Source organism: Piliocolobus tephrosceles, chromosome 2, assembly GCF_002776525.5.
Source record: "Piliocolobus tephrosceles isolate RC106 chromosome 2, ASM277652v3, whole genome shotgun sequence".
In the NCBI taxonomy this organism is placed as follows: Eukaryota; Metazoa; Chordata; class Mammalia; order Primates; family Cercopithecidae; genus Piliocolobus; species Piliocolobus tephrosceles.
The window spans coordinates 153,281,127-153,296,285 of NC_045435.1; the positions used below are offsets into that span (position 1 = coordinate 153,281,127).

General features: G+C 34.2%; 1 protein-coding gene across 8 annotated transcripts in view; it reads right to left on the reverse strand.

The window, feature by feature from the left end:
* Window positions 1-15,159, reverse strand: part of PIK3R4 (phosphoinositide-3-kinase regulatory subunit 4) — a 73,312-nt gene that overhangs the window by 44,603 nt on the left and 13,550 nt on the right. For all 8 annotated transcript variants that reach the window (XM_023207403.2, XM_023207404.1, XM_023207400.1 and 5 more), the window contains 4 exons: window positions 12,872-13,454; window positions 9,574-9,708; window positions 7,742-7,963; window positions 2,711-2,884 (listed from right to left, as the gene is read on the reverse strand). In XM_023207403.2, the coding sequence (XP_023063171.1) occupies window positions 2,711-2,884; window positions 7,742-7,963; window positions 9,574-9,708; window positions 12,872-13,454 (1,114 nt within the window). The remainder of the gene's footprint in view (window positions 1-2,710; window positions 2,885-7,741; window positions 7,964-9,573; window positions 9,709-12,871; window positions 13,455-15,159) is intronic.

The window sequence follows — 15,159 nt, forward strand, 5'->3', positions numbered from 1 at the left end:
CTCCATGTTGATCAGGCTGGTCTTGAACTCCCGACCTCAGGTCGGAGTTCGCCTGCCTCAGCCTCCCAATCAGTCTTTTCTTTATCTAGCACATTCAACTTATCAGAAGAAAAGTGTGGGGAAAATATTCACAATAGCTAAGTGGGAAGAGAATAGTTTTTAAAAGGAGTACCAAAGAAATCATAATCACCATCAAAACCACCACCACTATTCTCTTTAAAAGTCACTAGGCAGTGAAAACAACATGGCTGAATAGGACATTTCAGCGTTCATCCTCTTGTAGAAAAAAATCTGTTTTAACAACTATCAATGCATAAAAACACCATTACAAAGGAATCCAGGTGAGAGATTACAGTACCTGGGTATAGCACAAAAATGAGAAAAGCCCCAAAGAAGAGGGCAGGAAGGGTAGTTTCACATAACCCACGTCAACATTCCCTAAAGTCCAGGCAGCCAGCACAGAGCAACAAGACCCAAACTCCATCTCTAAATAAATAAATACTAGCCAGGCATGGTGGCACATGCTTGTGGTTCTAGCTACTCGAGGCTGAGGCCGGAAGAGAGCTTGAGCCAGGGAGATCAAAGTTGCAGTGAGCTGTGATCACACCACTGCACTCCAGCCTGGGTGACAGAGCAAAACCATGTCTTTAAAAAAAATTGAAAACAGAACTATCTATGATCTTACAATCCCACTTTTGGGTATATATCCAAAGGAAATGAAATTAGTATGTTCAAGGGATATCTGCACTCCCATGTTCACTGCAGCATTATTCATAAGAGTCGAGATAGGAAATCAACTTAAGTGTCCACTGATGAATGAATAAAAAAAATGGTGTATATATACAACTAAAATACTACTCAGTCCTAAAAAATAACAATATCCTGTTATTTGCAACAACACAGATGAAACTGGAGAACATTATGCTAAGTAAAATTAAGCCAGAAACAGAAAGACAGATACTATATGATCGAAGTAATACATATTATCTAAAAAAGCTGAACTCATAGAAGTAGAAAGTAGCATGGTGGTTACCAGGGGCTGGGGTAGAAGGGAGGGTGGAATGGGCAGGTGTTAGTCAAAGGATACAAAAGTTCAGTTAGACAAGATGAAAAAGTTCTTGTACAGTGTATGTGCAAGTACAGCATGGTGATCATAATTAATAAAAATGTATACTCGAAAATCACTGGGATGTAACTCTTAAATGTTCTTACCACTAAAGAAAAAGAACTATGGATATGTCAATTAACTTGATTACCATAATACTTCACAAAGTATACATATATCAAAATATCATGTTGAACATAATATACTATCTTTATTTGTTGATTATACATCAATAAAGCTGGGGAAAAATCACTACAACAAAATACACATAGTTTAAAAACAGAATGAGAGAGATGTATGTAGTCTATCATTTGTTTTAAATAAGTAAGTGTTTCTAAGTTACTAAAATTGTTTTTTACTTTTAAACAGTTTTAAATGCCAACAAATGATTGTTTACTTGATTTTTCTCGGAAAAGTGTTTTTTTTCCCCCATAGTTTTCATATCAAATTCAGTTGTAGTTCTAAGGGAGTTATCTATCGAAGAAGTAGTACCACACTGGGTTTATTCTGTATATAAACATAATTTATTCTGACACTAAAGATATATGAGCACTCCATATATTCATCCTGGGATCAAAGACTAGAAACAGCAAGGTCCAGAAAAATCTCCGCAAACTTTGCGTGTAGGGGTAAAAAAAACTATTTTCATGATAATTTTTGCTTTAAAACTGATGCGCATCTGTTTTGTAGATAAATAAAATGCTAATTATAAGCTATATTAAATTTCAAAAATAATTTCCAAAAGTTATTTGGAAATAACTAATTAGGCCACAGAAGCAATGTATTATGTGAAATTATAATAGAATAAACACATTATTCAAGTCTATGAATTCTTAACTGGTAATCAATGCAGTGACAGATCCTTCACATCCAATTTTCAACTTGACTGCTGGTCAAGTGCCCAAAAATAATTTTCATCTTCAGACCAGTCAAGGCTTGACCCATATCATGGTTTTTTTAAAAACAAAGTCTTGGCCAGGCACGGTGGCTCATGCTTGTAATCCCAGCACTTTGGGAGGCTGGGGCAGGGAGATCACAAGGTCAGGAGTTTGAAACCAGCCTGGCCAACATGGTGAAACACCGTCTCTACTAAAAATACAAAAAAAATTAGCCGGGCATGGTGGCAGGCACCTGTAATCCCAGCTACTCAGGAGGCTGAGGCAGGAGAATGGCTTAAACCTGGGAGGTGGAGGTTGCAGTGAGCCAAGATCACACCACTGTACTCCAGCCTGGGCGACAGAGTGAAACCCTGTTGCAAAACAAACAAACAAACAAACAAAAAAAACACCAAAGTCTTGCTTTTTGACAAAGGTAACATAGCCTTAAAAACAGATGAAAACAAAGCAGTACTTCCCAACTAGCCTGGAGGACCCAATGAGTCAGCTTGTCTGTCTCTCACATACACATAAGCATGCACATATACACATACATACATGCATGCATGCACACCCACACAATCAATGGTAGGAACCCCACACAATCAATGGTAGGAACCCCACACAATCAGTAGTAGGAACAATAAAGTTGCAATTCTTATTCTATATTACCTAGAAATTTTATAAAGTTCTTCCAATCTCATTCTAATTTTGAGAAACAGAAACTTACCAATATCACTGGCGAATTCGTAAACATGGGGTTTTTGTAGCAGTCCTAACTGGCACATACAAGTAAGGGCATAAAGAGCTTTCACAATGACAAATTCCTCAGCATCACTAAGACCTTGTTGCAGCAGGGGCTTGAGAATTGAGGAGCTTTGCCAGCCAACATAGGCAGCAACACCTGGGAATGAAAAGCAATATTATGTGATTATTCAATATCTAAAAGCACATATATCATTAAGTAAAGCAATAAAAGTAAGCAAAAGCCAAACATACTGATCAATTACCTAGGAAAGAACACTGCACTTCCTACCCAGCATGATAAAGTTAAAAAGACCCACAGCAAAGCAAATCATCAGGAAATTCTCAGACACCACAGAAAAACTAAGATCCTAAGAGCTTACAGAAATGAAAATACAGATCTCCTAAAAAGGAAGAATCAGAGTTGGAATTATATAATCTTCAGCAACAATGGAGGTTAGAAGACAAGACATAGGCAAGCAAGGCATTAAAAGTTATGAAAAGAATTCTATTTTCAGTCAAACTATCAATTAACTAAAAAAGTCATTTCAAGACATGTAAGGACTATTAAAGGTTTGCCTCCCATGCAACCCCTTCTAGGAAAGTATCAACCTAAGAATTCAAGGGCAAAAAAAAGCTAGCAAAGACCTAGAAATCAGTCAGCCCAGATTAGAATTAAAAGTTAATAAATTTCAAGAATGTCATCGAGAAGAAAATGGAATAGATTCTAAGCAACAAATAAAATTAATAAGAAAGAAGCTAGCTATTACAGATATGGTGACAATATATCACTTTTCTTTCTAAAAAGAGAACAAAGAAATCTAAAATTCTAGAACAAAAAATTGCTCAAGAAAATCACAGTCCAAATATGAAATTAAAATAAATAGTGTATTTAGGACCTAGAAGAGGGAGCAAAGTAGAATCCACTGGCCTTGCTATAAACATACTCAAATGGTGAGGGGGGCAGTCAATGAACTGGGATTGTGATGGAGCAAATATAATTACAGTATACTACTTGGCTCCATAGTCAATAAAATTTATACATTCATAATCATGTATTTTGTTTTGAAGCTTCATAATCAGTCTATACCTGACTTCGTTGTGATTACAGAACAGAATATATTATTAACTATGACAAAAAAATTGTTGAGAATTCTCAATTCTCAACTAACCAATTAAAAGAGAGACAGAGGTAAAGAGAAAAAAAGGGGAGCACTAATCTTGTAGTGCAAATCAGAGATGGAGCAATACAAAATAGATTTAATTACTTCAAGTTATTAAAACAACAAACTAAAAACTAAAGCACTGAAGATAGTAGTCAACATCTCAAAAACTCAGAAGAAAAGAAGGATCAAGGCATGTTATGAGTGAATTAAATCTTCATCTGGCACAGAAAACAAAGAGATAAAATCCAAAGTTGGTTATTCTAAAAATAGTAATATGAAAATATTATTTATAGATATGGTAATAATCACCTGAAAACACCAAAATAAAAGCACAAAGCCGAGTAGCTGCCTCTGGAAAATCAATTATTGTTTTTCATACATTATGAATTTTGATTAAATTTTAAATAATTTCTGAAAGCCTATTTCCTTTATGATTAAAAAATGTTATAATTGTTTTCTTTAATAAAAGGAAAAATACTAAAATTCCAGTGGATTAAATTTAGGAACTTTACAAACTGAAATGTACAATGAGCTAGAATAGCTAAAAATATTTTGAAAATGAATAATGACATCTGAAACTTACCCTACCAGATAATACAGGTGATTAAAAATATATAATAATGTGAATTGAATATGGCTATGAGTATGAGTACAAGAACAGAAAAATCAATGGAACAGACTAGATAGCCAGAAAACTGACCTTAACATGCCACAGATGATAAAACAGTTTCACAAACCAGTAAGAAAAAAACAAAAAAATGCTTAATAAACTATGCTGGGAAAATCAGTTACATATCTGAGAAGAAAAAGAAAATTTAGATTTCACCTCACATCACAGACCAAAAATAAAGATCAATTAAACAGTTAAGTAAAAAAAAATAAAGCATGAAAAAGAAAAGACAAGCACACAACAGATTATTAATCTAATTCTGGAACGGGAAAAGACTTTACATACAAAAGTAAAAAAAAAAAAAAATCACAAATCAAAAAGATCAAATAAACTGACTTCAGAAAAACTGTCTACAAAAATGATTTAAAAATCAAGTTAAAGAATTAAGAAACGGGCCGGGCGCGGTGGCGCAAGCCTGTAATCCCAGCACTTTGGGAGGCCGAGACGGGCGGATCACGAGGTCAGGAGATCGAGACCCTCCTGGCTAACACGGTGAAACCCCGTCTCCACTAAAAATACAAAAAATTAGCCGGGCGAGGTGGTGGGCGCCTGTGGTCCCAGCCACTCGGGAGGCTGAGGCAGGAGAATGGCGTGAACCCAGGAGGCAGAGGTTGCGGTGAGCTGAGATCCGGCCACTGCACTCTAGCCTGGGCGACAGAGCAAGACTCCGTCTCAAAAAAAAAAAAAATAAAAATAAAAAAAAATAAAAATTAATGTTCTTAATATGTATGCAAAGGTTCAAAAAGAACAAGAAAAGCACAAATATCAGGAAAAAAAAGCCAAAATAATGAATATTAAAAATCATAGAATTAGAAATATGAATACATAATCAACATGAGAAAGTTTTTCAACTTGATAGTTAAGCTAAAATATATATATCAAAACAAGTTATCATTTTACCCTTCCAACAGGCAAGGACTAAGTAAAGCCTATTTCACACTGGATGGGTGTGCAGCACTTAATGGAGATGGGAATGCAAAATGATATAATCTTTTTGAATAGCTTATAAATGTGTCATGAGTTTTAAAAACAAATTCACATTCTTTAACACAGTAATTAAAATTTTTTACTTCTATCCTAAGAAAATAATTAGAAACAACCACTTACATACATATGTTACATATTTACACCAAATATATAGATAATCTATATATGACAGAAAAAAATGAAAATAATTTAAATATCCAAAAGAAGGGTTAAATTTTTGCAAAACTATATCATGGAATAGTTTAGACCTATTAAATTATGGTTTCAAATAAATTTTTAATATGAGAAAATGCTTAAAGTGTGTTATTAGAAAAAAGTATAAGAAATAATAAAATAAAATTTGGAAGTAATATAATATATACACAGCACTTATGCCAGGTACTACTAAATATATTAATTCATTCTATCCCCCAACAACCAGTAAGACAGGCACTATTCTTATTTCTGTTTTACAGATAGGTAAACTAAGCCACAAAAAATTTAAATGATTTTCCAAGAACCACCACTAGTAATAGAGCGAACACTTGAACCCAGAAGTCTAGCTCCACAATGCCTGCTCTTAACCATCAGCATATGACAGAAAGCGATAAATGAGATGGAAAGAGAAAGGAAGTGCTATGGGAAAAAACATCAAAGCTTTAACAGAGGTTGTGCATGGGTTGTAGGATTAACCATCATTTATTTTCTTCTTGGTTTCTATATTTTCCAAATTTTTCTAAGTTTTATTTCCAAAAGTAATATAAGCATGTATTACTTTCATCAATTAAAAAAATTTATTTTTAAATTTAAAAAGAACTAATATATGTTTCAAAGAACACATGAATTGACCAATAGATAGGTGAAGTTGTAAGAACCAACTTTTCCCGAGAAAGAAATAAAAATAGCATTATTTGGAAGAAGAAGAGAGCAAGGAAGTCAAAAAGATGTAAGGATCAAAGAATAATACTGTATTCAGGAACTGAGTTAGATGAAGTCCTAGATGGAAGGCTAAGATGTCTCTATAAATTAATCTAAAAATAAAAAACAAAAGATGTCTGAAAAGAAAAAACAGGTAATTTCCAAAAATAACAAAGCAAGAAAAACAGGGAATTTCAAAGTTTTTCAAAGTAGAAAGTACCCTTTCCTCCAAAACATATGATAGTATTTGTAGAAATATCAATCCTGTTGCCACGTAGGTTTCTTGCGTTTTATTTTTTTAGAAAACAAAAATCAAACAGCGAACCTTTCCTAGACTGTTGGGAACCCAAACTTTAAGTCTTACAGCTTCCTGCTACCTCACAAGAAAGTTTGGATACCAGTCAAGCTTTCTATTGTGCAGAATAGTCTTTAAACTTTTTGGGTTAACAGATAAACCATTACAACCATGTGAGAAATTATATAATGGGGGTATTGGATAATCATAATAATATGAATTTAGCATATATTTCATAATTGGCCAAATATTAAACTGAAAAGATCAGTACATTCAGGGAAAAGGGGATTGGTTATTATTTAAAAGAGAAAAATATTAAATCCTGTATCAAACATGACTTAACCCATGCAAAATACTGTCCACTTCATTTACTTCTAATTCTGAATCCAAATGTAATAGAAGTCATGTATCTAAAACACAAGATGTCTGACTTTAGATATATCTAAAAATCAAGAATTGTAAAATGAAAGAACAGCAAAAAAAAATGCTGCTTAAATTTTCAAAAATTTTCAGTTACACAAAGCAAAGCCTTTAACTTAATTCTTTCCAACTACATTGATTTTCAACCATGATTATATTTTAACTGTTATTTTCTGATTCTAAAAGTGATGCGTGTTCACTTTTATTAACATGTTTATAAACATGTATGATTCCTGTTATTGTTACCTTTACACAACAGCAACCGTACTTTAAGAGGATTTACAATCTACTTATGTCACTTTAACATATCTCACGGTACTTTCCAGGTCATTATTCTGTCTAAATATAGTTTTTAATGACCACATGGTATTCCTTCATACGGATGTAACACAGGTTGATTTACCAACCCTTTATTTTACCAAGCTAAAATATTTACATCATCCAAAAGCAGCATGAAAACAGAAATACTAGGAATTCATTTCATTATTAATGAAATTTGGTAGTATCTATCCTTCAGATTGCATGGAAGTATTTGAGAGGATGATTAGAAATCTTAAATGAATTTAAAAGCAAAAAACATACCAACTATACTATCAAAAAATGCTCCACGTAGATGCCAATCATTCTTATCATTTAGGAAAGTAATCATGTGGGACAACAAAACATCATTGGCTTTCTGACGTCCAAAGAATACACACAGCCGTGTTATTCCATTTTCCATCAAGGTTTGCTTTACAATATTTTCAGGATCACTTAGCAAAGTAACAACTTTCTGCTGGACCATTTCATGTAAGGCTTGGAGCTCTAAAAAAAAAAAAAAAAAGAAAAGAAATAGTTAAGAAAAGGTCAATTTTTCCCCATACAGATAGTCCCAGTCTTCTTTCTTACTCATCAGACAGACTGATTACAGAAGCCACCGAAGCCTTTAGTTACCAATTTTTTCCATTATTCAAAGCTCTGAAGGATAGGAAACTGAAATATAAAGTGAAGAAGATCCTAACAAGCAGATGCCACAAGCATAGTTACTATCTCACTAATTAAATAGTTTCATTTATGAGCTCAAGGGGAAAATTATAGAGAAGCACCAGAAAGGAAATCACATGGCCCCAGTAAGATCCCACTTAATCAAGGACTTGAAAATACTGGATAAGATTAGGATATAATATGACGGTACTGAGCAATCCTTTTAGAAAGTGTTCTTAAAGGTCAGTTTCTTTTAGAAAGCCACAAAACACACCGCAAGTTCTGTCAAGGCTTTACTTCATCTGGCCACTGTCGTCTTCTCTGGTCTTATCTCTTACTCACCCTCATTTTTTCTCACTTATTTATTTACTTATTGCCTGTCTTCTTTTTACTAAAATGTAAGCTCAAGAGCAAGGATCATTTCTATCTGATTCACCGCCATGCTCTAGTGCTTAGGGCAGGCTCCTGATTGCCTTATACAGAGCTAATCTTTAACAACTATCTGTGAATATACAGAAGACAGGGGCCACCCTTGGTCCAGCTACTCCTGTCAAGGAAAAAGGTAACGGTCTGACATGCAAAACTATATGCTCACATTAAGAAAAACTTTAGATTCCCTCCCCCAAAATTTTAACATTTAACTTTATTATCTAAATAGGTCCAATTACATGGTTATAGGAAAGTATTATTTTCCAAGTAATTCCACGAAAAAAGGGTAGGATTTCCTGATACATCCTCCTGAAACTTCAAAATTATTCCACTGTATTCAACTCTAGATAATACATGTTGTCTAAAAATGGTGCCATTCTAACAAGTAACAGTAATTGTAGCTGTTTGTAGCATAAAATTCTAAAAAACTAGATTTCTCTAGTTTTTCATAGCTAGAAGCATCTTGGAGAAAATTACATCTATTACTTTACTTCTAAATCTTTTACTCAACAAACATTAAGTAAAAATCTCTAAAGAGTTGTATAATGCAAAGAAACCTAAGACAAGGACTTTGACTTCAATAAGTTTACCATCACCACATCTGCTCCTTTATGGTTTTGAAATGTAAATCACAAACAGTATGAAATAAAAACAATTTATGATTGAGGATACTCAGAATATACTCACATAAGGGGAAAAGGTTTAGCTTCTTTAGCTATGACGTTTCTAATTTTTTCTTCTTTTACGAGAATTACATAATTCAGCCGGCTTTACTGTTCACACAAATCAATTCTGGCTGACAAACAATTGAGTTTAGTATCCATGGTGACAAGCTGATTGTTTTCGAGTAAGGTAACAGTATATGAGGATAGAGAGTAATCAGACACCAGGGACTCTTCCTATTTAATATATATATCTGGTATTCCTTCACCTTACATGAAAACTACAAATGATAGTTTTACAAGTTAGCATCAGCAATTCATTCTAAACAATAGGAAATCTGGAAGAGAAAATTATACAACCTGTGTCATAATTTCCATTTGGATGTGTAACTTCATCTATTTCTTCATTATTGGGGTCATTTTCCATATTAAGATTTTTTAGCTGTACTAATTCCAGGAATCTTAAAGCTGTTTCTGCCAGCAGAGCTATGTTTTCTATAAAACAAAAAGGAAGAAATTTATAATTACAGTCTTAACTCTCTGTGAAGCTTATAACTTTTCCTCCCTGTCTTTATACATAAATAATCATAAGCCTATGGGAAAAGCAGAACTTTTCAACTTAGCATTTAACCTAATCAGATTTTAGTAACCCAGTTCATAATCTATAACTATCTCCAAACTGCCAGTCTTATTAATGAAACACAGCTTTAAAAAATAATAATACAAAAACAATCTAATACCCCATTTACTGAGGACAAAAAAAAAAGCCTAATTCTCTGCAGGGACTTACCCTTCAAACAGTATCCTTGACAAGTGAGAGATATTTATTAGACTAACAAAGAAATATCCACATTAAAATAACAGATCAAGCTAAGCTTTGGAATCAGACAGACCTGGGTTCAAATCTCAACCTTGCCACTTACTAACTTGGCCATTTAAGCAATCTGAGGCTCAGTTTCTTCACACATAAATGAAGAGTCACAAGTGCCTCAAAGAGAAACCATTGTTAGACTGCTTTACAAGTGATACTCAAGTTCTTAGTGAACCAAAGTGGCAGACTGTTTGCCACATTTCTACAGCTGTCTGTATCTTCTCCTTTCTCTTTCTGATGACCTACAAAGACTGATACTCCTCACTGCTGCAAAATAACTACTTCTAATTTCTGCTGTCACATTTACTATCAATTGTATCTGCTCTCCACTTATACTTTCTTCTCTTACCTTGCCTCCCACTTAACATATGTGTTTCTTAACATATGACCATAACCGGTCAATGTACTCTTTTCCTTCTTAGCAGTGAATAGCCCTGAACATAAAGTTTAACTAACTTAAACTTAAAATAACCTTACTTTTTCCTTACTTTCCAACATCTCTGAAATCGAAATGTACCTTATGGCAGTTGAGATCCTTGAGTCAATCAAATACAATTATTCCCTTCATCCTGGGGTCTCACTCCCCACCCCTGCCAGGTTCAACAATGCTCTGAACAGAATAAAAATTTACCTCTAAGTAAGCAAGATGTTAATACCCTATAACGCCTGCTCACCCTAAAGATGGAAAAACTCTGGGCCATATCCTGATAATATGCCAAAAATTCTAGATGAGTATCCCCACTTTAATGAACAAATTTTTATTAGGAAAAGTCTCTTACTTTCCTGGGTACCTCTAAAGTGTGAGTAGATGTATGCTTATTTCCCCATAAACCACAGCATACTTGGAAGTTCACTTTACACAAATCTGTACCAGCATCTATGATATTTAAAAAATACTGTAAAGAAATAAATGTTGATTTTAAACTTTTATAATTACTGACACATATATTTTAATTATATTTAACCATACACATTCAAATACACTGGCTCTATTTTAAAAGACCGCAAATTAGCCAGGCGTGGTGGCCCATTCCTACAGTGTTTGCAGGGCTGCATTTAGAGGATGGCTTGAGCCTGGGAAGTCAAGGCTGCAGTGAACCATGATCTCCCTACTGCATTCCAGCCTGGATGATCACATACTGGGCCGTGAAGAAATGACAATGCAAGGTGCTGACACTGACCCTAAGTTATCATGGACTCTCACCATAAAGACCCAGAATACCAAAGAAAAGCCGGATTGCTTGAAAACCAAGGTCTAGAACAGGAGCTCTGAGAACTGAGAAATAGACCGGATACATTTGGGTCATGTTATTTAGTCTCTCCTAATCCCAATTTCCTCACCCGTCATATGAAGGTAATATAACATCTAATGCTCAAGGTTGTTGCAGCTAACCCTTGCAACAACCTAGAGCAGATTTTTCAATAAACAGTAGCTATTATTTTTATGTGATAGCTATTAGTAACTGAGTGTCAATATGTTAATATGGTACTTCATCAGAACATGACCTGTTTAACACAATTGAGAACAGATTAAGATACACTGCACCAAAAAGTAGGATCATAAAATTCTGGTAAAGAAGATAGTGCTTGCTTTTAAAACTGATAAACTTTTATTTGATTTGATTTTATCTGGTTCATTTATTTATATTTGCCAAGTGAGTTACAACTATGCTTTGTTATAAATGATAAACTTTGATGTGTCTTAGAGAAATCCTGGATTTCTGGGCCTGAAGTTCATACCTATATGGTTACAGAAACCATAAATAAATAAACAAGCAAAGATAAACATAAATAAAAATATATGTATGAGGAAACATAAAAACACCTAACAATCTCAATCACCTTATGGGTGTGACTAGAGATAAGACCAGAGTCCAAAGACCATTTTTCCCATGTTTCATTAAAATAATGACAAACAAATCATAAAATGAATGAACTATGTTTCTTAAAAAAAAAATGAACTATGTTTATTTTATGTTTAAGAATGAACTATGTTTAAGAATGAACTATGTTTCTTAAAAAAAAAAAAAAAAAACAGTATCATCACCACACCCGTACTACTATTTACAAAAACTTCAAAACAGAATCCCTAATTTCTTTCAGATTATATTATAGAAATAAATTATTTATACTTAGCAATATTATATATATTCAGTGGTATTTCTCATGCAGAAATAAGCTCTCAGAATTAATTTGGGGAGCTAGAAACATGAATCTGTATCACCTGATTTTGAGTGAGACTTACAGGCAAAACAGGTAGGTGTGTATAACACATCCACCTCATCACAAAGAAGATGTACATCCTACAACAGTACAGTAACTGGAAAAACCACCTTAAACTTCAGTAAGTTAGTATGCTAGGTTCTTTCAACATCAAATTATCCAGCAAAATTAATCTTTTTCAGCAGCAATAGACTGTTATATCCTAAAACTGACAAATAACCATATTTATCAGAGAAACTTCATAAAGGCCTGAAGATACCAGATCAGAAGCGCATACTTGTAAACATTAGTAACATTAGTCTTATTCCAAGTTGAATGCAATATTCCTAAGAAAATCACAGAATTCCATCACTTGATAATTCTGATTATTTCAAAAGTGAGAGAACACAGAAACACTGATTCCCAGGAACACAGTATCTAGAATTATCACCAAAATGTACACAAACAGTTCAAAGAGCAAAGTTCATACTTGGAATTCTCAAACAAATCAGAAAAACAAGCAGTATTATAGTCATTAACTTAAAAATTATCTAAGTGGTTAATATTCGGACAACAAACTCTTACCAGCATAGGCTAGTCTAACGATAGTAGCATCATCTTGGGCTAAGTGGGCTATGCCCGGCAGAATGTATTCCGGATAAATATTGATATCATTACGAGGAACCTCTTTGACAAGAGCAAGAACTTTGGTCAGTGTCCTCAAGGCTTCGGCCCTCACCCTAGGAACCGAGTCATTGCTGAAATGCAAAAGATATGGAGTAATCCGATCCAAAAGAATTTCAACACTTAATCTTGGAGCCAAATGAAGAATAAGTTCCAAAGCAGCTAATTTGGAATCACAGTATTTAAGGGTCTGTAGGCAGGATGTTATAACAGATACCAAGATAACCAGCCCATTTTCCTTAGGCTCTCCTTCGGCTTTTTCTGGCAGATCATGTCCACAGAGATTGTGAATAATGTTGCCCAAATCCTTCCGTATAACCAGAACACGCTCATCTGCAGAAAGAAACGTTTCCTTGGCAAACTGGGCCATGTAGGGCTGAAGGAAAGTGTAAAATATTTCAGGAAAGGCGTTGCCACGCTGCTGTTTTAAGTAATCTTCTGCCTCTAAACGTTTATCTGGCTCACGGTGAATCATCTGAGTTACCTACACCAAGGGAAGAAAAGGAATTAAAATAGATTTGAGAATAGAAAAGTAAAGCAGATGGAAGGCAATTTACATACGATGTAAAGGATCTTTCAGAACCTGACTGCTAAGTGATTTGTGACTCCATCATCCTAGAAAGCAGCAAAAAATCACATACAAATATATTACAGATGGCCCTGACACATAAACAGGAGGTTATACCATGGCTCAGTATTCCCCATTTCTTAAAATAGGGACTAATATATTGCTGTCCACAACTCAAAGATTCTTATAAACTTTTCTGAGTAGGAGATACCATGAAGGATCTGAGGAAAGCAATGGATCTTCTCCAGAGAAAAATGTATACACACAATTTTTGCATTAAAAAACCCACACAATTCTGGAAGGAATCACAGAACCCCTAAAATCCATTTACATATCCAGGGTTGAGTTATGGTTCAGAACCTTACTGCCACAAGTGCCAAGGAATCTGTGGGTTAAGTACAGCTCTAGGATCTAATCAATAGGGGAATCAGTGGCTTAAAGTTTTCAAATAGTGTCAAAGAGATGTTAAATTCTGCAAACACTAGAAATGATACACCTAATTTGAATTTATCCTATGTTTTCTAGTACCATAGGGAAATAAATATTTTTCAATGCACAGAACATAATTTAATGTCTCCTGGACACTCATAGGGTATCAGTCATTATTTAAATAAAATATCACAAAATGTATTGAGTTTTCTGAACTTTCTGTTTATATTTTAAATAAGAGCCTAGTAGTGAACATGGGGGAATCAAATGTACTAAAAGAAAATGTTAACTAGTTAGAATTGCTTTTAGTTTGGATGAGGCCCTAAAGATTAAACAAATTCACTTCTTTCGCAGTTAAGAAAATGTATGCCCAAAGACATGAAGTTACACAACCAAAGCAACATAAGAAGTATGTGCCATACCCAAAGACAGAACATTACACCAACTCCTAATCCAGTGTACTGTTCAATAAATACAGCCTAAACTGGCTTCCTCTGAAGCACCTTAGTTTTTAATATTTGACATACTTAAGAGAAATTAAAATGTATTATAGATCTCCCTGTATTATATATCTTCCTACCTAATTAAAGAATATTCTAAATACACCACAATCTTTTCCATGACTCAGAGTCATCACCACAATATTAGTTACCCTACAAATGACTTAAAAAAGATGCCCTCAAACAGTAATGTAGCTATGTGGCTTAGGTGGTCCCCCATATGACTCCTCACACCCATTCTGCTATACTAATTTGTGCTTCTGTAGCTGCCTTTCCAGAACTGCCCTCAGCTTCATATATTAATACAAAGCTATTTGCTTCTATATGCATGGCCCTGTATTGCTGTATTATATTCAAGTTGACATTTCCTGTCCCCTCCATTTTAAATGTCTGTCTTCTTCATTTCTTACTAGCAAGCTCTATCCAGGACAACCTCTCCAACCCCTAGAAACCACCTTACCTCCTTCCAAATCTGTAAAACACACACTGAAGATTATAGTGGGAAAACAGATAATAAATAGATTTTTTTTTTAAGTCAAATGAGCTCTGTGCCTGAAGGGGAAAAAAACAGTACATTCTGCCCTAACAAAGTAGTAACAAAAAGCTGTTTATATTAGTCTATGGTGTTTTACTGCTTTATTCCAAATTTACAACATTCCAGAAATCTGATTAAAGCAAAAGTGGGAACAAGA